The 20,773-nt window shown below is 40.9% G+C and overlaps 1 protein-coding gene across 2 annotated transcripts; it reads left to right on the top strand.

Moving 5' to 3' along the window:
* The first annotated feature begins 4 nt into the window (after positions 1-4).
* LIPI (lipase I) lies at positions 5-19,490 on the top strand. Of its 2 annotated transcripts, XM_083736962.1 has the most exons (11): positions 5-817; positions 2,115-2,553; positions 4,527-4,903; positions 6,100-6,208; positions 7,578-7,679; positions 8,712-8,801; positions 11,605-11,772; positions 12,500-12,595; positions 14,084-14,195; positions 14,840-15,013; positions 18,107-19,490. In XM_083736962.1, the coding sequence occupies exons 2-11, from the start codon at positions 2,466-2,468 to the stop codon at positions 18,180-18,182; spliced, it is 1,392 nt and encodes a 463-aa protein (XP_083593088.1). In that variant the 5' UTR covers positions 5-817; positions 2,115-2,465; the 3' UTR covers positions 18,183-19,490. The 2 variants fall into 2 exon arrangements, with proteins under 2 accessions (XP_083593088.1, XP_083593089.1); XM_083736963.1 differs by lacking the exons at positions 5-817; positions 11,605-11,772 and having other exon boundaries at positions 2,170-2,553.
* Positions 19,491-20,773: the final 1,283 nt, after the last annotated feature.

A 20,773-nucleotide genomic window follows, 5' to 3' on the forward strand; every position in this document is an offset into this window, starting at 1 on the left:
GAGCGCGCTTTACGGCACACCGAACCCTTGTTAAACAGACGGGGGTGAAGGAGCCGCCACCCTCCCTGCCGGGTATCCGAGCAACTGACTGACGGGGCTGTGGAGAGGGGCGGGGTTTCCCCAGCTGCAAGGAGACCGCCCCTCCCTCTCCGCCGTCGGAATTGGCAAAGTCACCCCTGCGCTCTTTGCCTCCTGCGGCGATTGCGTGGTCCAGAGGAGTGCAATGACACACAGACACACATACACACACACAGTGTGATTCACAGCACCTTTCCTTGGTATTTCTGTAAGAAAAGCGTGTCTTATGTGCATTAACGTTGTGGCACTACAAACTGGCACTACACAACTCGAATTAATCCCGAGGGTTCTTTTTAACTCGGTGCTTTTATTTTATTTTTGCAAACACATTCTCTCAACTTTTTACGGTTTTGTTTCGGCGCCCCGAGGTGCCCCTCCCTCCGACGTTGTGAACTGCAACTCCCATCCTCCTTGACTATTGGCCATGCTCGCTCGGAATGATGGGAGTTGTAGTCCAAAACATCTGGAGGGCGTCATAGTACTGCCCAGGATGCTCCCTCGTCACCATGCTTGGTTTCTCTAAACGCCTCGCTCTTCTTTTCCCCGCCCTCCTAACTCGTCACCTATCTGCAGTCTAATTTCTCTTACCCTTCCTTATGGGGAAAAGATCCCGAGAAAGTGAGGGAGGCTGCTGAACAAGCCTGCTCCTCTTACAGCTGGGCTGTCCCTCCCACCAGCTGTCCTGCGGTCACAATCCTTATGATCCGCTATACGCTATTACTTGGTGTATAATGTGTTGGTACGTGCGTTTAATGTTCATTATTTTTTTCTGGGCATGCAACTATTATTAAACATATTTCAGTAATAGAGACACGGGTGGTGGGTTTGAAAGAATTGTAGGCTTCCTAAACTTTGTCTGCCATCCTGTGGCATAACTTGATATTGCACTAGGATCGCCGTAAGGTGGAGTTCTAAGATTAATTGAGTACAGTATCAGCAAAGCTGTTTTTAGCTGCGTGTAAATAATTTAAGATAAAATATATTCGCATTTAAATCAGTTTAGCACAAATTGCTTTTAGAAAATCAACTGATTTTTTCAGAAGAAATAAAACGCATTGTCACAATGACTTTCAGCTAAAAATGACCTCCTTGCCATCTTTTTAATTTTGATCTTTATAAAGTTCTAGATGACCCCCCCAACCATCCCAGGAACTGCAGTTTGTTAAGGGTTCTGAAAGCTATTAGGAGACCACTATTCCCCCCACAGAGCTACAATTCTCATAGTGCTTTAACAATCCCAGAGAACTGTAGGAATTGTAGCTGGGGGGGGGGGTCCCTCCTAACAACTCTCAACATCCTTAACAAACTATAGTTCCCAGGGATCTTTAGGGGAAGCCATGGCTGTTTAAAGTGGCATGATGATGCTTTCAGTGTATGGCACAGCGAGGACTTGGTCACAAATTTGGCAAATTTAGGCTGTGCAAACTGATTTGAACCTCTTGGACAGGAAACCTGCATCCTCAAAAGACTGGACTTCTTCCAGTGAGGAAGATGGTGGGAAAATGTACTGGAAAGCATGGGAGAACTGTTGCTTAACACAGACCACCGAGACCACATAACACCCGAGCACTATTCAAAGTGTTGGTGCTGACCTTAAAAGCCCTAAACAGCCTCGGTCCAGTATACCTGAAGGAGTATCTCCATCCCCATCATTCTACCTGGACACTGAGGTTCAGCGCCGAGGGCCTTCTGGCGGTTCCCTCACTGCGAAGTTGCGTTGAAGGGAACCAGGCAGAGGGCCTTCTCGGTAGTGGCGCCCGCCCTGTGGAACGCCCTCCCACCAGATGTCAAAGAGAAAAATAACTACCAGACTTTTAGAAGACATCTGAAGGCAGCCCTGCTTAGGGAAGCTTTTAATGTTTGATGCATTACGGTATTTTAATATTTTGTTGAAAGCTGCCCAGAGTGGCTGGGGAAGCCCAGCCAGATGGGCAGGGTATAAATAAATTATTATTATTATTATTATTATTATTATTATTATTATTAGTCTAATCTCCCCACAAACAAATCAGGATAAATACACATTAAATCGCCAGTGTTGTCTAAACTTTCTACACTCTTGAAGTAGGTCACCTGAAAGTAATCCCTTCTACATCCCACCAAACCTGCAATGTTGCCTCTTGCATTCTACATCAAGTATCTACTATCAGGATACAGAGTCCTGTAAAACAAGGTTCCAAGAAGTCCAAGAGAGTTTAAAAGGAACAGAAACTGCCTACATAAGTTAGTTGGAAAGGAGGAGTCACCAGATTGCAAAAGGATAAAGGCTGGGTTTCATTCTGCCAGGTACTTCCTTCTACACACCACACCCATTTTATCAGTGACTCTTAATTGAATACTGAAGCAAACGGCAGCATGTTAAAAGGAGAAAGCAACACCCTCCTGAAATGTGGTGGTTACACGCTGCTTTTCAAAGATCACCAGTGCTGGGATTATGTGTCTTCACCTGTTTCGTGGCTTGGTGTGTGAGAGCAGGTAAGATAACCAATTACAAGTTCCTCATGTATTTTTGCTATAAGGAAACGAAGCATACATTTCAGACTTTCAGACGGTATTGTGTGAGTCATGATTCTCAGTGCCTGTCAGATTAACGTGACTTCACAAACAGTACAAAGGTTATTCCTCCGTTGTAAAACAAATAAAGGTGCCTTTGACCTCTGGACAAAAAAATGCAGCTAGATTGACCTTGTGTGGCGAAAGAGAGCAGGAAAAAAATAATAATCCCTTGCTGCTGAGATGTAATAGTGTAGCTCTACCACTGAATATATTGTATAATATAGAGGACTGGCTCAGTGATAGAGTATGTGTGTTGCATGCAAATGTTTCCAGAATCAATCCCTGGCACCTACAGTTAAAAGGCTAGAAAGCTGTGGTCAGAAAAGACACCACTAGGCTGGATGAACCAGTGGTCTGACTCAGTATAAAGCAGATTCATACAATTTAAACATCTAAGACCCTGATTCTTCAAAGCATGCTTGTTCAAAAATAAGTTCCACTGCATGCAATGGGACTTACTCTCAACAAACTATTCTCTCATATGAACCTGCCCAGGCCCTGAGATCTTCAGGGGAAGCCCTTCTCTCGGTCCTGCGACTCTCACAGGCATGCTTGGTGGGGACTGGAGAGGGCCTTCTCAGTGGTTGCTCCCTGATTTGGAACTCCCTTTCCAGAGAAGTTAGACTGGCTGCCTTCCACTGGCAGGTGAAGACCTTTTTATTCAAACAGGCCCTTAGGAACTGACTGTTTTGAAGGAAAGAATTAGTGCTGTGATGTTTTTATCATTGTTGCTTTGTATTTTTAATACATTTTAAAATATTGTTTTATTTTGATTAGCATTTAATTGCTTTTTAATGATTATCTTAATATACTTTTAGCTTTTTCTATTTTAACTGTGGTTTTTTTAACTGCCTTAAGTCTGGGGAAAAGGCTGGAAACAAACAAACAAACAAACCTAGAACAGAAGCCTAACCGTGTCATTATTTTAAAAAGTTATTTGCTTCTCATATTCAGACATATCATAAATTATATCTGTACAAAGATAATGGTGTCTCAGACACACAAAATGACAGAAGATCAATGTGAGGTTTTGCATTAATGTTGACTGACACTGTGGAACAGTTTATGTTTGCTGTGTTACATTTAACATATTCAAGTAGTATGTGTCCAATGCATTTCTGTATTGTAGTGGTTACATTGTAGGTATTTTCAGCCTGCAGGCATTATCTTTGACACAACAGGAACATTTTATGACAGAAAAGTATTAAAGGCAACCATTCTAACCGTAAAAATGCACACATTATATTAAAAGGACTAACACAGGTTAGGGACGGTGGAATTTTCATTCTTTGTAATAGAGCTTGTTTGAATGACAGTAATTTGAATGCATTTTTAGGTACAAAAGACGAAGAAGATGTAAGCTTGTCATAATGGTAAAACTCATTGAAACATTTGCAAAATATGGCCTATTTAATCAGATGCAATGTTGTATTAAACAGAGCAGACTTGGACCAGCCAGCCCAGGTTCAAATCCATTCTCATGTGAGCTATGATGTTTGCTGGGTGACCTTGGGTAAATTCCTGATTCTGATGCAGAAATAAACCACTAGCACATCTGCAAAGCTAAGCAGGGTCCAGTGTGGTTTCAAATTGGATGGGAGACCACGTGCTGAGATGCCTGTATTGCAGGGGGGTTGGACTAAATGACCCTCAAGGCCTCTTCCAATTCTACAATTTTATGAGGCCAAGCTCCTTTGCAGGTTTGTTGGAGTAAGCTTCCTTGCATACTTTGTAGGTCGGTGAGGTAACTTGTGGTTTTAAAAAGAATTGTCTTAACTGATCAAGTGTTTTATTTCTCACTTATTTTATCTTTCAGATACAGAACAAGAATGCCCTAAAAGAATTGTCTTAACTGATCAAGTGTTTTATTTCTCACTTATTTTATCTTTCAGATACAGAACAAGAATGCCCTAAATTTACTGATCTTAACATAGGCAATGCCATGATTGGTACAGACGTAAAAGTGCAACTGCTTTTGCACACAAGGAGAAACCAAAACTGTGCAGAGATTCTCAGTGAAAACAATCTAACGGCTTCTACACATCTAAATCTGACCAAGCAAATTATTATTATTATTCATGGTTACAGACTTACAGGTTCCCCACCAGTATGGATTGATGAAATTAAAGAGCTTCTGCTTAAAAAGGAAGACAGCAATGTCATAACGGTAGATTGGAATCGGGGTGCCACGACTGTGTATTATCCTAGTGCTGTTAAAAATGCCAAGACAGTAGTAGGAATTTTGAACAATCTTATTGACCAAATGCTGGTAAGGAAGCCATGGCACAACAGCCTTCTTACCTCTCTCTAATCCAGTATACTGTCTTATAAGGGTGACAGGACCTTGGTTAGTTCTTGGTAAATGTACCTAGTATAAGGCTGTAATGAGATGTATGACCTTTCACTGTTTGCTTTGCCGTTCACATTATGCTTTTGTGTATACGGAAAATATTTTTGTGCAGAAAAATGTGTGAACTCACATGCAGGCTAACACTGCAATAATTGCACAGTTGTATATGTGCCACAGACCCATGGCCGATCATACTTGCCCAGGATTTGTAAACACAGTAAAAAAAAAAAGTCTGTGCATGATCTGCATAGCTTTCACACTTTTTTATAACATGAAAATGTGTGAAGTAGCCCTTAGAGCTGAGGCACATCAGCCACAGCAAACTAGCAGTGGCTGCTTTCATGTTTGATGATGCAGTGGCTCCGAACTCCTGCTGAAGCATGCTGCTGAACTTGCTGCCGTGTGCAATACTGAACTGTCTTGTACTCTTGTACAATGGCAAGAAATAATCAAACCTGGACAGGCTGTAGCTCATTGGAAGAGCTTGACATACAAAGGGCCTCAGGTTCAATCTTTAGCATGTCCAGCTAGAGCAAGGAAAGACTTCTTCCCAAAATCCCAGAAAGCCACAGCTTGTTAAGGGAAGTTGTAAACAGTACAGAGCTAGTTCTCCAGGAAAAGGGATTGATTGTTAAATCACTCTGAAAATTGCAGCTCTGTTTCCTAACAACTCTCAGCCTCCTTAACAAGCTACAGTTCCCATAATGAAGTGGTGGAAGCCATGGCTGTTTAAAGTGGTATCAAAGTGCTTTAAATATATGATGTGAATGTGGTCATAGTCTCCATGTTTCCCTTGCTTTACTGCACTGAAGAAAATGGTTGCTCATGCTACATAGAAATAACCAGAAATATAGTCAATGTGGGTATATATTGCATAGTAATAAATATATGGCATTTTTTGTATCTTTAAAGAGGCAACAAAGGCATTAGTTTTCTGCTACAAAGAACTTCCTTTTGAAGTTGCTAAAGAAATTGTTTCATGTCTCATCTTCTCTTGAAAAGCCTTTGGACTTCCAAAGCTGGAACATGGCTATTTAAGAAGGAAGAATAAAAGCTGGTTTGCCCTCTGTGGTTCACATTCCTATAACCTTCTATCCATACATATTTACTGACAGGCAAATGGAGTGTCTCTTGACTCTGTATATATGATTGGAGTAAGCCTTGGGGCTCATATAGCTGGATTTGTTGGGAAGGCATACAATGGCAAAATTCGCAGAATTACAGGTAAGTGTTAAAAACTGGACATTCTGGTGTTTTATTCTCTATTCTCATTCTTGTTTCCCTATGCTGAATGATTCAATTTGTCATAGAAAGCAAACAAAGTCAAGCTGGCTTAGTCACCCAACATAAGGTACAGTGCCTGGGGTGGGTTTAAGTGAGTTGGTCATAGTCATGTACATAGTTGAAAATTTGTCCACCTTCTAAAAGATACAGTTTAAACCAGGGGCAGCCAACATGGTGCCCTTCATATGTTTTGCAGTGCAATTCCCACCAGGTCCAGCCAGCATGGCCAATGGTCAGGGATGTTGTGGACATGTAATCTACAACATCTGGCTCTTGTGGTCTTCTGCATTATTTTATAAAAGTATAATGTATGTTTGTGTTTATAAATGTTTTGTGAAAGCTGCTTGGAGATCTTTGGCTAACAAGCAACTAAATAGTCAGATTATTATTATTACAGTGGTGCCTTGCAAGACAAAAAGAATCCATTCTGCGAGTCTCTTCGTCTAGCGGTTTTTTCGTCTTGCGAAGCAAGCCCATTGACGGCTTAGCGGATTAGCGCTATTAGCGGCTTTTAGCGGCTTAGCGGATAAGTGGCTTAGCGGCTTAGAAAAAGGGGGGGAGGAAAAAAACCCCGCAGGAACTCGCAAGACATTTTCGTCTTGCAAAGCAAGCCCATAGGAAATTCGTTTTGCGAAGCACCTCCAAAACGGAAAACCCTTTCGTCTAGCAAGTTTTCCGTCTTGCGAGACAATCGTCTTGCGGGGCACCACTGTATTATTATTATTAATGTACCATGTTGGCAACTTCTGACTTAAACAATGAAAAGGCAGCTTCTGGTGACGCCCTTCCTCAGTTTTTAAAGTAGAACCAGTGGAGGTCAGCTGTTGTTTAAAGAAATCTCAGTCAACACTGACCTTCAGCAAACACATCATGAATGCAACGATGTTCAGGGATATGAAATAAGAGTTTACCACTTTAATCCCAAATACTTGGGTCAGAATTTACAAAGTGTTAAGTATTCTTTAGTTACCTTGAATTCAACTGTTGTGACTCTTCAGTGAAAGTGATTGCTGCAATCAGTGGATTTACATTCTCTCTGATAATCCTGACCTGCATCCTTCTTTCCTTTGGGAGGAGAACGGGCAAATTGGAGAGAAAGCTCATTTGTTTAAATAGTGGGTGTGTTTTATATTACTTTTGTGCTGATGAAGCTTAACAGTTGGGAGGAAGCTTGTGACTATATACTTGTGTGTTTTATCCTGCTGTGGTCTGCTTCCACTCAAATACTATTTACAGATTCGTATGTACATACATGTGTGCATGTGCAATTCCTATTATAATAAGCTAAATTTTTCATTTCTCATACCAGGTCTTGACCCAGCAGGGCCATCATTTACAGGAAAGCTGCCCAGTGAAAGATTGGATCACACTGATGCTCAATTTGTTGACGTTATTCATACTGATATTGATGGTAATTATACCATTTTGGATTTCCATTATCGTAATGGAGAATGATTCCCCACAACCCTAATCTGGTTTGCTGGGAGAAAAATAACTATTTCAAGTGTTCTGAAAGGCTTATACATAACCAAAAAACAAAAACAGTTTTTTATTCTTTTGAAGCAACACTACTGGCTGGTCTTGAATACACACTAGTTCAAACTCAATTCATTCAGGCAGAATGACTTGCACTGTTCATTTGTTCCTGGCCAGTGCAATTAACCAATTTCTGTAAGTATCCCCAGTGGGTTTTGGTGGAAAAAAACCAACTGCTTTGAACTCACAGGAAGTCGTGCCTCTTCTTAAATAAAGGAAAAAAATGTAATGTTTATCTTGCTAGATTGTTCAGATAAAAACTCTCAAGAATGGCTGATAGTTCCAAGTGTGTGTCTGCATAGGAATACAGTCTAAAAAATTGTATGAAACACTGCATTTTAAAAGCCTGGGAAATAAAAAGGGCTTCACCTGGTGCTGAAAAGGAATCAGACTCACTGCCAAGTTTGGCTCCGTGAGGAGAGCCTTAAATGCTTTATGTTTGGTTCCCTGAACAATCTTAGAATTTATCAGGGCTGGCCCAATAATGGCATCTGGCAGGTCATTATGTTTGCCTGAGGAAAGGGCCATCTGCTATTCCAGGGAAAACATGACCAGCCTTGGCCAATTTATAACCCACCTACTCACCCCATGCAGGATGTTCTAGCCAAAGCATCAGTCACATAGTTGTCACACACTTGTCACTTAGTTATGTGTCACTGGAGCCTGGGAAGTGTCTTGGTTCCAGTTTTTCTGAGCCTGCAGGACCATCCCTCCACAACCTCAACTTCTGTGCATCCATTAATTACTTCTCCATAATATAATCTCATTGGTTGTTGTTATCTTTGTAAATATGAATAATAGTTCTTTTGTCGTTTTGAACATTCTGACAAATGCATGAGAAAAGTGTTATCATTTATTGTGAAATGACATCTGTATTTTTATTCACTATATGTTTTATTTTTCTTAGCTTTGGGCTACAGGGAGCCTTTGGGAAACATTGATTTCTACCCAAATGGAGGAACAGATCAACCTGGATGCCCAAAAACAATATTCAGTGGTAAATACAGATAAATTAATTCTAATAGATAAAAACATCAGGAAGGGTTATGCTCTGGAGTCAAATGGGTTTTCACAAATCAACTCGCAAATATATTAGCATCAAATAAATATTTCCAGGCAGAATGTTGGAATGGTCCTCCTGACTGATATTCTTTACATGCACCCTTTATGGTGTCATTCTCCCTTTTGAAGCGAAAAGACTGCACCAATTTTAATATATAGGTTTCACCTTGAGGTGGGACTGCTGCTTCTAATTAAGGTTTTCTCATATGGAAGGAAAAGAAACTTTACAGTCTTTTCTATGCATTGTACTTTATGTACTGTGTAATACTAGAAAATGAAATTGGTTGGGTTTTGAAGCTGAGTTAAAGCATGTGATTTCTGTGGTGCAGTGGATCAGTGTGTCTGGCTGTTAACCAGAAAGTTGGTGGTTTGAGCCCACCCAGGGATGGCTGTGGTCAGGATTCCTGCATTGCTGGGGTTTGACCTAGATGGCCGTTGGGGTCCCTTCCAATTCTACAATTCTATGATTCTACAAATGATTTTGCTTAAATTTATTTCAAAGCTTTCATGGGTTATCCTGTTCTAAATAAATTTGTAGCATAACTGCCTCTCCAAGTTAACTACTGTTGCAAGGGTTACTGAGATAATGGATGTGAAGTGCTTTGAACACTCAGGGTTGTTGCGTTCATTGTGTGTGTGGAATGCTTGGGTGAAGAGCATTCCACTCACACAATGACAGTTCCCCTTCCTTTGCTCCCATTTCAGCATACCCCCCCCAATTTGTTACAGAGAATCTCCCCAAGGCCCTGCAGCATATTATGAGGGTGCCCAGGGGGATGCAGAGGAGTGGAGGACAAAGTTCCATTGCACAAGGAGATGCCTTTCTCAAGCAGAAGGATCTGATACAACCTCAGAAATGTCATATTACCATATGAACACCATATGTTTACAATATTGTGCATTGCTAAAATTATATTCCAGAATGCCAGTGTGGCTGAAGTAGGCTCAGTCACAATGAGTCTAGTTACAAGAGAGCAGCAGTCAGTTCTAACTGAAGAAATACCTGCACTTATTCAGGGAATCAGAAGTTTCCTTAACATCTGCCAGGGCTTCAGCAAAGACATGATAAGAAAGCCTGCACAAGGCAATACAGATGGAATAGCTGCTTACAGCTGAAAGCATGAGAGTGGGATGTCATGTTCACAACATTATTGCATGTTCTTTTACAAGTGCAGATATCTGCTATGAAAACTGTCCATAACTGAAGAGGAGAAAGAATAGAGAGGGATGGCACCAGTCTAGGAATCTCCAGAGGAAGAGTCTTCCAGTGATGGCAGTCCCAAGGAGGAGCCATCAGCCCGTATGAAGCCATGGGCACCATAGCTCACATCACCCCTGAACCACCAAAAGGCACCTCTGCCACCAGACTCCAATGACTGGTCCACACATACCTCTGAGGAGAGCCTTTGAGGAGATGTCCTTACAGCCTGAAGCCACAGGACCTAGATGTCCTGGATCCCCAGCCTACCTGGCAACAATTCCCTCTAGCATATACAGTATGTCAAATCCAAAGTTCAGCTGTCAGAAAACATGGTCCAGGGGGCAATCCACATAAGCAAAGTCCATCAGTCCAGAAACACAATCCAGAGTCAAACCCAAAGCACAGTCCTGTAGAAGTCCTGCAGCACCCAAAGCAAGCTCCATCAACATAGACAGTTGAGCAGACACAGTCAGCTTTGCTTCCCTTTTATCCCTTGCATGTTAGTTGCAGCATCTGGGCTTGTCAGGACATGTGACCCTCACCTATTCGGAGGCTACTCCAGCTGAGGAATCACACACCTCCTTTCAGAGCTAATGAGCCCACACCTGGGCCATGGGCCCTGGCCTGCCTCGGCCTCCAAAAGCATACCTCCCACTTCTCCCTGTGCCCCAAAACCTGCCTTGTTTGTGAAGACAGCGGCTTCTCTGGCTCTGATGAGCTAGTTGAGTCTCTAGTTATTGGATATGCAGCCCAAGGAATCCTCCACTTTCTTCAGAACACTGCTGAGGCAACTGGTATGTTTTGTCTCAGCAGCAAAGTCACTATTTGTGGTCTTGAAATCCCAAACCTTGGTCTCTCTCCAAGGTGCTGATCCTTGCCTTTCTGTATGGAACCCTGGGACCACTGGCCTCCTCCTTGCATCAGATATCACATATTCTCAGTGGTGGTTATCCCTATGGATCAGAATATAACCTACGGATGAGACTTGCTATAGAAAACACAGAGCTTCTTTTGAGTTAGCTATTGTGTCCCATGATGGGAATCTGTGCAAGAACTGATTGTAGGAAAACATAAAATGATGCAAAAGTCAAATTTGCCACTTTAAAACATAATACTGTTTAGCACATGTGCCACCACTATTTGACAGGCAGCCTTTTTTTGTAAGATTCACATTAATTTGGCAAGCTTTTATATATGCTTAGATGACAACCTAGTCTTACACTGATAATCAGTGATTTCCCCCCTAACAAAATGTTTAGCGGTACTCTCATTTTGACTCAAGAAAATCACCATTTTATAGTTCAAATCAGGAAAAATAAATACAGTAAATGGACAAAAGTACAAAGATTCACAAAATGTTTAGGGGTATGTGTACCCCTGTGTCCCCCCAGGGAAAAAAAATCACTGCTGATAATCTATAAAAGGAAACTATCGGTTGAACTTAAAATGTTGTTGCTTAATAATATTAGTATTGCTTTTATAAAACTAACATTGCATTGCTTCATTGTTTCTTTTGTAACACTTTCTCTACTTTAAGGCACCCAGTATTTAAAATGTGATCATCAGAGATCTGTTTTCTTGTACATGGCATCCTTGAAACAGAATTGTAATGTAACTGGATACCCTTGTGACTCGTACGTAAATTATAGGAATGGAAAATGCGTGCACTGTGAAGCTTTTCAGCCACTCCCATGTCCAGTTTTGGGTAAGAGCTATTAATTATCCTGCAAGTGGAAACAGCATGCTATGGATAATTTCCTGGTTGTGCAATAATGAAGATACTGGCTGTGCACAGATAATTAAACATTAGCTTAATAGACCAGTTATATGCATGTATTTCATACACCTGCACAGCACCCCTTTGCTTCTTCTTTGCTTCTGGTGCAAACCAAGGAATCAAACCAGGAAGTAACTGTACTTCCTGTTACACATGAACCAGGAATTACTGTTGACGTCTTCCAGATAGGTTCTAAGTTACCTTCTGAATCTGACTTGTTTTGGGGATGTTCTTGTTCTTATGGTTTGCACAAGACAAAAGAAAAGCAGTTAAGCCAACTAATCCAACTGAACTGAGGGCAATTGTGGCTACTCTCTGAGTATCTCTTCTTCACCACACCATCGTCTGCATGGGGCCACAAGCTTAGTAAATCAGTAAAGTAAGATGACTAATAGTGACATAAGACAGAAAGGAATGCACATATATATTATATTATAGCTGGAGTGACAAAGGAGCCAAAGTGTAATCCATTTTCCTGTGCATAAACTGACTGACTATAATAGAACTCAGCGTGCATTACTTGCGTCTAAGTTCTTATGAGCTGATGTTAGTTTTGATTTCCCAGAACGTTATATAACAAAAACCAATCTTCATGATTTTTATCTTTCCTTTGTTTGTTAATTTTCTGCTGAACACATTCCAATTTAAATTTCAGGTTATTATGCTGATAAGTGGAAGGGCCGTTTAATTGAAAAGAACCCTCCTGTGACAAGAGCTTACTTTGATACTTCAGACAAAGACCCATTCTGCAGTAAGTGATTAACCATTCTCTGTACCCTTTCTCCAGTTTTCATTATCTAATAACATTATGAACAAACCGTTTTTTTCTGTACAGATAGCATGGCACACTCTTGATTAAACTTCGTTCTCTGTTGCGGTATTGTTTATGCTCAGAAGATCTATGTGTAGGAAGGGGAAAACGCTGAAAACAGGAAATTATCTGGGCACCTGGTAAAAGATGACAAATGAGCTGGAAATGAGATTCAGCTGGATTTGCATCGGATAATCAGAAAAAAATATTTAAGAATTACAAAGAAAGAGAAGCAAGTTATCTAGGTGCTTGCTCCAATGCACTGCATCATGATTTGTATGTCAATGTGATTTTCAGATGCTCACATTTCTGTGGGTTTGAAAATTTGAGAATTTGATGTGTGTCAGCCAATCCTTGCATGCTACGTGGAGTCTGAAACGGGGATTAGGGGGATTACAGTATCATCACCACAGCTTTTCTTGTACATATAACCAGTGCTGTTTTTCTAGAAAAAGAGGTGCCAAAGCTCACCACGAACTTCTCCCTTGTTCTCTTAGAATGGCAATGGCACCCATTTACAATATGCATAGTAAGCATAAAACACCACCACATCATGGTGAATACTAGCATTTTAAAACCATCTAACTTAGTATTAAGTATCTTTGATAGTATTAAAATCACAGATATTAGACCACAGATATTAGACCTACAATCACAGATATTAGACCTACATTCTGTAATACAATATTACAACAATATTACAACAATACAATGCTTCAAACATTTAGTTTTGCTTTCTCTGTTAGCATGGACCTATTGTTATCTTTGTCTCTCTCTTGGCAATCTTGATTGGTGTCTACACAACAAAGGGATTTTAATGGCACTTTTTTCACCCATCAAAATCTGAGGGAGGGACAGTTTGGAGATGGGGAGCTAGGCTGAACCAGATGCAGCCTGGGGGTTGTAGAAGTTCATGTTGCTCTCTGGGAATTGAAGACAAGATCAGTGGTTTGGATGCCTGCCACCGGACACCATTTGCTTCTACTATGCTATGTTTGCAGTGTATGTTTCCTTTACAAATGCAGTGGTACCTCGGGTTACATACCCTTCAGGTTACATACCCTTCAGGTTACATACGCTTCAGGTTACACACTCCGCTAACCCAGAAATAGTGCCTCAGGTTAAGAACTTTGCTTCAGGATGAGAACAGAAATTGTGCTCCGGCGGTGCAGCGGCAGCAGGAGGCCCCATTAGCTAAAGTGGTGCATGAGGTTAAGAACAGTTTCAGGTTAAGAACGGACCTCCGGAACAAATTAAGTACTTAACCCGAGTTACCACTGTATGCAAAGAGATCACAAGTCTCAAGAGTGCTCTCAAACTGAAATCCCTGGCCATAGCACCACTTGGAGAAGGGCAGCCGAAGTTATTTTCTGCTAAGCACAATATTTTATTGCATTAATTTACCTTTCTTTCCTCCTCTCCCTTCAGTGTATCATTACTCTGTGGATATTATTACCTGGAACAGAAATAGTAGGAGAGGTTTCATAAACATCAAAATAACAGATGATGCTGGAAATACAACAGAATCCAAAATTAATAGGTGGGTCTTATTTTAGTCGATCTTTTCTTTATAGAAGTCACTTCAGCCATAAGTATACCTAAGTCCCATTGAGATAAGTGTTACTTATTTCCCAGTAAATTGCATTTGGAATGAAGTGGCGGTTTGAAGATAAATATACAGAAACACTGCAAAATACAAATAGTTGTGTCTGTTTTGTCTTTTAATCAGTGTGATACAATGGCAAAGGTGCTGGCCTAAAGGAAAATAAGCATGTCTCATCAGTGTTGATGAGTTTGCAACCTGGCTTTGTTCCAATAAATACAGCAGGTTCAAAGCTAGGAAATAATACCAGGCATATAAGGAACACCAAGAACATAACTGGTGTTTTTCTCTTATTGATTATGTGTGGATGAGAAAGCATGCGTAGCTGAGAATGAATATACAGGATGCTTGACATTTCCCCTATCTGCTGATGCCCCTCTATTTTAAATGTCTTTCTTCACCACCACTCAGGCCAGGCTCAGAAGACTGGCTATTTTTGCTGCCTGCCTGGGATTGCAAGAACAAGCAAGGATTATCAGCTGGCAGACATGGATGGCAGGCTGTGTTTGGTTTGCAGGGCCACAAGTTGTAAAGACGTAGAATAGGTGTTGAACTAATAATGTGTCCTGATATCTCCTTAGCGGAGCAGCTGCATTTCACCAATATAGACAAGCCCATTTGCTTGCTGGATTTGACGTGGATTTCAACAATGTATCCAAAATTGCCTTGACATTTTCTACAAGGAATGCAATAGGCCCCAAGTACAAGCTTAGGGTTCTCCAAATGAGATTAAAATCTCTTTCAGATCCCCAAAGGTAAGCATATAGTTTTTCTTGCAACCTAACAAAACCTGCATTGATTGCCTTATTTGGAAGCCTCTGTGTGGACATCTTTTTATGTATAGTCCTTAATATGACTATTAATAATGCCAACCTTATAAGCAGAGGACCGTAGCAGTTTGTATGAGATCTAACCTTGATTTCAGCAGAATTCTTCCTTTTATAATGCTCTTTAGCACATAGTTCTTACAAGGATCAGGAGATGACTGAAAGATGGAAAAATTATTTACAAATGGGCCAGGGAACAAGTTATTGGGAGCACGTTGCACAATGGCAATAGGAGAACATGACTTTAACCTGATCGGACCTGGAGCAGAAATTTCAAAAAAGGTAGCTGAGCAGCCCATCAAGGGCTTCTGCTCAATAACAGCATGGACCATGGGGTGCTGTAGAACAATGGCAGGGAACCTGCAGACATCCAGGTGTTATTGGACTCCAAATCCCATGAGCCCCAGCCAGGATGGCCTATGGTCAGGGATGATGGGAGTTGTAGTCCAGGAGCACCCTGAAAGCCACAGGTTCTTAAGCCCTGCAGTAGAGGGTGGTTAGGTAGTATGAGAATAGTATTGAAATGAGTAGCCCCCATGCCACCAGAGTAGTATGTGCACCCCCATCTCTGAGTAGTGAGGGACTCTAGAGGTTCCAGCACTCACGTGGGGTTCCGCCTCCTTGGAATGAAGGTTAGTGGATATCTGGTTTTATTTGCACATATATTTGAGTGGAACACAGGATGGAAGGACTCATTCAGCACAGCAAGGAAGTCAAGTCTCCTTCTCTCCAGTTTCCAGCCAAACTTGCACACTAACTCTGCTATTGTTCTCCTACTTACAATATGATGTCGCTGGAACCAAGTGGTGGTCTGGGGAAAGATGCCTACTCCCTCCTGAAGAACATCACCTCTCAGTTGTCTTCATAGCAACATGGCCTGCTCTTTTAGATTCTAATCAGGGTGCTTAGCTGGCCCTAGCTGGGGTCATTAGCTTACAAAGAGTCTGGTTTGACCAGTTCAGCAGGTCTCCAGTCTACTGCAACCCCCATCTCACAAATACTGCATAACAGGCTTGTTTGAGACCTACCTGCAACATCCAAACCAACCACAAATCCTTTTACAGTATGGTGGGCTAAATAATACAATAAGGCAAGATTGTACATATTTGTTAATGCTGTTTAGTTGTTAATGTCAGGGTTTTGTTCTAATCCTCACAGCCAGGCTCAGGTCATGGTAGGGGGAGCTGTGACTGCTCGGAAAATAATTTCCTTAGCCAATTACCTTTGCATTTTGTGCAGCATTTTGTATACTCCACTAGACTTTCTTTAGTCCTAACTATTACTTGCTTCAGACATGAATTCATTGGCCACAATCCAGCAGAGAATTAGACATACCTAAATGCCATTCATTTTAGTGACACTTAAGTGTGCATAGCCAATGCATTGGATTGTGACCACTATGGTTTTAGTTCTGTATATGCTTCATATGGACAGCAGGTGAACTTATTTATCAGTATATTACGTGCTTTGTATTGTGTGTGTGTTTTGTTGTTGTTGCTCATATACAATTATGCAAGTCTGGCTGGAATGACAATTGAATTATTACATTGCACAAAGTTCCTTATTACACAATCATAAGCTGTAATTGCATAATTGCGTCTTGCAGTTGGGTAAAATATGTGAAATTGATGTGAACACACACATATGGCTTCTGTAGTTATTCATCATTACTGTAATTGCATAAACAGTCAGAGATATGTTAAAAACAACAGTACTTAACCAAGCTCTAAATGTTAATTAAATTAGAACAAAAATAGATAAGGAATTGCACAGGCATGAAAGAATAATGCTCCAAAAATTATATTAATTTGTGATCTGCCAACAGTATCAAGTACAAAGCGGAAAGGCACTGGAGGAAGAGCTAACACAACCTCCCTCTCTCACCACAATGTACTTTGAAAAATAGCCTTGAGGAAAGGGCTGTCAGGTCACATGACTCCCTTTTGTGTGTGCTTTGTGGAAGAGGTGTTTCCCCAAGAACACTTCACTATGCTAATATTGGTGGGAAATGTTTGAGCTGACTATCAACACCTCAAAAAATAGTAGTGTGGATCAGCTCTCCAATTGTACAGTGCAGGTCAGCATTATGAAAAAATTTGATATATAAAACGACTCCTCCCTGTACATCCTTGTCATCTTGATTTGGCCCATTTGTGGTGTATTTAGGAGAACGTTCCCAGGTGATCTTAAAAATCATGGTAGAACCCGGGAGGGGGGTGGATACATGGAATTTCACTGCCATTGTGCATGCTGGCTGACCTTCCAGTGACCATTCAGAAGCTCAGTTTGAATACATGGGGGGATCATTTGAGACTTTAAACCAACAGGTATCCCTGAGAACTGACACCTTTAATTAGAAGAATAAAAGAAGGCTCAGATAAAAAAATTTGAAGCCCAGATGGCTTCTAAGTAGTTTGCAGGATTAAGAGCCTCCTAATACCACATACATTATATGTAAAAGTGCTTTAAATAGGCAAGTGATCATGCACTATATAATCTTCTAGCAGGTCTGTGTGTGGCTTAGTATGGAATGGGGAAGCAGAAGGGGAATAGATCAGAGCTGCATCCTATTAATAGAGGATTTGAAGGTGGCAATTTTGCAAATAGGGGGCCTGTGGTGCAAAAGGTGGGCAACTGCTAAAGATAGGAAAGCAGTCTGAGTGAAGGTTGCAATTAAGAAAGAGGTTGAAATCTGTAGTGCAGTTCAAAATGGAGTACAGTGGTACCAAGTGTGAGACTGAACAAAGAGGAAGACCTGAAGATGGCAAAAAAAATTTAAAAAAATTCAGAGGTCAAACACAGTGCCTAGTTGTTGTTGTTATGTGTCATCCCCAAATATATGGAATAGGGAGTTTTCTCGCCTTTCTGAGGCTGGAATGAAGACATCTTCCAATTTAGTTATGGTATAGTAGTTGTATGGGTGAAGAGCAGTGCATTTTTCAAAAGCATGTTCAAAACAAAACAAAACAGATTAGGTAGTCTTTCTATTGATAATATATTACCTCACTTTTCTCTCTACAGGATTCAGCTCTGTAGGTATGATTTTGTTTTGCTGGAAAATATTGAAATGACCTTCAGACCTATTCCATGCCATTGATATTGAAGTGTGAAACAATAGCATCTTTCAAACCTGCCTGCGTGCATAATGCACAGACAGCACCAAGAAGTGGCATAGAGCTAAACTTGCTCCCTTCAAGAAGGCTGAACTTTCAAAGATTATGGCTCAGATTAAGGATCAGCGAACTGCTACAAGAAAATCAAATAATTTTGATGCATAAAGATGTGTATGCTACCAGCAATCAATTTCTAATTAACAAGAGGAAAATCGATACTGTGAATCATATTCTGTGTAGACGTAGACTACTGTCTTGCACACAATGCTGCTGATGTCCCATTGAAATTATAATTTCATCCCTATGTGCTTAGCAAAGCACATGAAAACATTGGGTTGTATCCAGCTAAGTTCTGCTCAGAGTGGATCCACTGAAATTAATGCCCCTTTCCATGAATTTCAGTGGGTCTTTTCTGAGTATGGCTAACATTGAATGGATTCCCCCTTTCCCCCACAATAAATTTCATGTCAGTAGAGGATGAGACTTTTAATCTCAGGGTTGTGGGTTCAAGTCTCACGTTGAGCAAAAGATTCCTGCATTGCAAGGGGTGGGACTATATGCCCCTCGTCGTCACTTCCAGCTCTACAATTCTATGATTCTGTGACTGTATGTTAGACAAATGTAACGGCTTTTAAGAACAAATGTGGTAGTGCCAGAAATCAGGAAGATAAGATCGCTGAGATTATTCTTTGCGTCTGTGCATTATTGGAAAAGGCCTTGTTGGTGGAGAGGACCACATTGTGCACATTGGAGCCCACAGCCTCACAAAAGCCAGCTAAACTGAGACTATAAAATGGATCACGTTGCTACTTTGGGATATTAGAAATTATTAAAACTACACCAAGAAGCAAAAGTTTAGCCCCTTTCAGGTGTTTGAAACCCACAGATGCGGAATGCATAAAGGTGCTGTGTGGAATGCATGAGCTACTCCTCTCCCCTAGGTGCCAGTGCACATGCCAGCTATAGACTCTGGTTGTTCACCCAGCTGGAGGATATGTCCACTGTGAAAGGATAGGAAATCTTTTCCAGCATGAGGGCCACAGGCAAGAGGAGGGTGCAGCGGAAGGCCAGTAAAAAGTGTGGTCTGGGAAGAGAGAATATGTCATGCAGGGAGTCCTAATGGCCAGGGAGAGAGAGGCCTGAAGTTCCCATCCCCTAGACTAGCCTGTATGTTCCAGTTAGCCCACCATATCTGCAGTTCCTAAACAGGCATCTAACAGGATCTCATATATTCTTCAGCATGTGAACATTATGATTTTAATGTACATTTAATAAAGATTTGTTTATTTCAATCAGTGTGCAAGATGCTACTTAAAATGTGATACATTTAATGGAGCACACATGAAGTACATTTTTTTCAGGAATGTGGAATTTGGGGAGCTGTAGTTTGTTTAAGGTGTTGAAAGTTGTTAAGAGACTCATGTCTGTTAATCAGCCCCCCCCCCCCCCGAGCTACCATTCCCAGAGTGGTTTAATAATGAATTTCTCTTCACAGGGAACTCTGGAAATCGTAGCTCTGTAAGGGGAATAGGGGCATCCCAAACAACTCTCAGCACCCTAAACAAATCACAGTTTGGGGGAAGCCATGACTGTTTAAAGTGGTAGGAAAATGCTTTAAAGATATGGTATTGATATGACCATTAAACATATGGTGTTGATGTGACCAGAGCCTCTGTAATGGTTGGTGGGTGTGATCAGGAGGAGGGCAATGATATGAGCAACAAATTTGAATGTTGGGCTGTGTCTTACATATGTTCACTTTAGTCTTGTGGCATCTTAATGCTACTTAGCTATGATAACGTGGGAAGTGTGCTTATACAGTATATTAGAGTGTTGCTGTGGCAACAGGCTTCCTATGGACAACCTTTTATTGCTGTTGCAATATTCTATGCAGCCCTCATCTACAGAACATGGTGTGGGTTTTGAACGATGAAGATTTGACTTTCTTATCTTTTCAGAGGCAGGTAGAATCACAATGCATAGCCCAGGAGCAGAGCCAAGTGGAAGTGTGACCAGTACTCGGAATTTGTCCCATCTTTGCTGAAATTCCAAACCACAAAGCTTAGGAGCAAAAATCTCAACCCTATCTGTAGGAAAACTGGAATTTGGCAGCAGCCCTAATTTTTAATTGATTTTTTTTAAAAATGAAGTTTAGTTCCATTTTAGCCATAATGGAAGGTGTTTGCTCATCTGATGACAGTATATCCCAGGAGTAAATGTAGAATCTGTAGCTAGTTTGTTGCAGCAATAACAAAGAGACTTCATTAGCACTTATTTGCAGAAAAGTACTTAAACCTGTTCTGCTTCCATATGCTAAAGGGCTTGGAAAGATTGTGGCAGTGATTTATATTTAACATTTTACAAGGGAAGTGGAAAGGGTCATATATGACAATATTATTGCAAGTAAATTTATTATGCCAAAATCTCCCCCTCACCCACAATTTTTTAAAAAGAGTCAAAATATAGTCTTAGACAAATCTATGTTTTGTTACAGCAAAAAGAGAACAAAAAGTTTCACAAGAGTTATGAATGAAGCTCATTCTTTGGTTGATGAGTGTTAACTGGCATTGAAAGC

Source organism: Podarcis gaigeae (assembly GCF_964106915.1).
Source record: "Podarcis gaigeae genome assembly, chromosome: 4".
Classification (NCBI taxonomy): Eukaryota; Metazoa; Chordata; class Lepidosauria; order Squamata; family Lacertidae; genus Podarcis; species Podarcis gaigeae.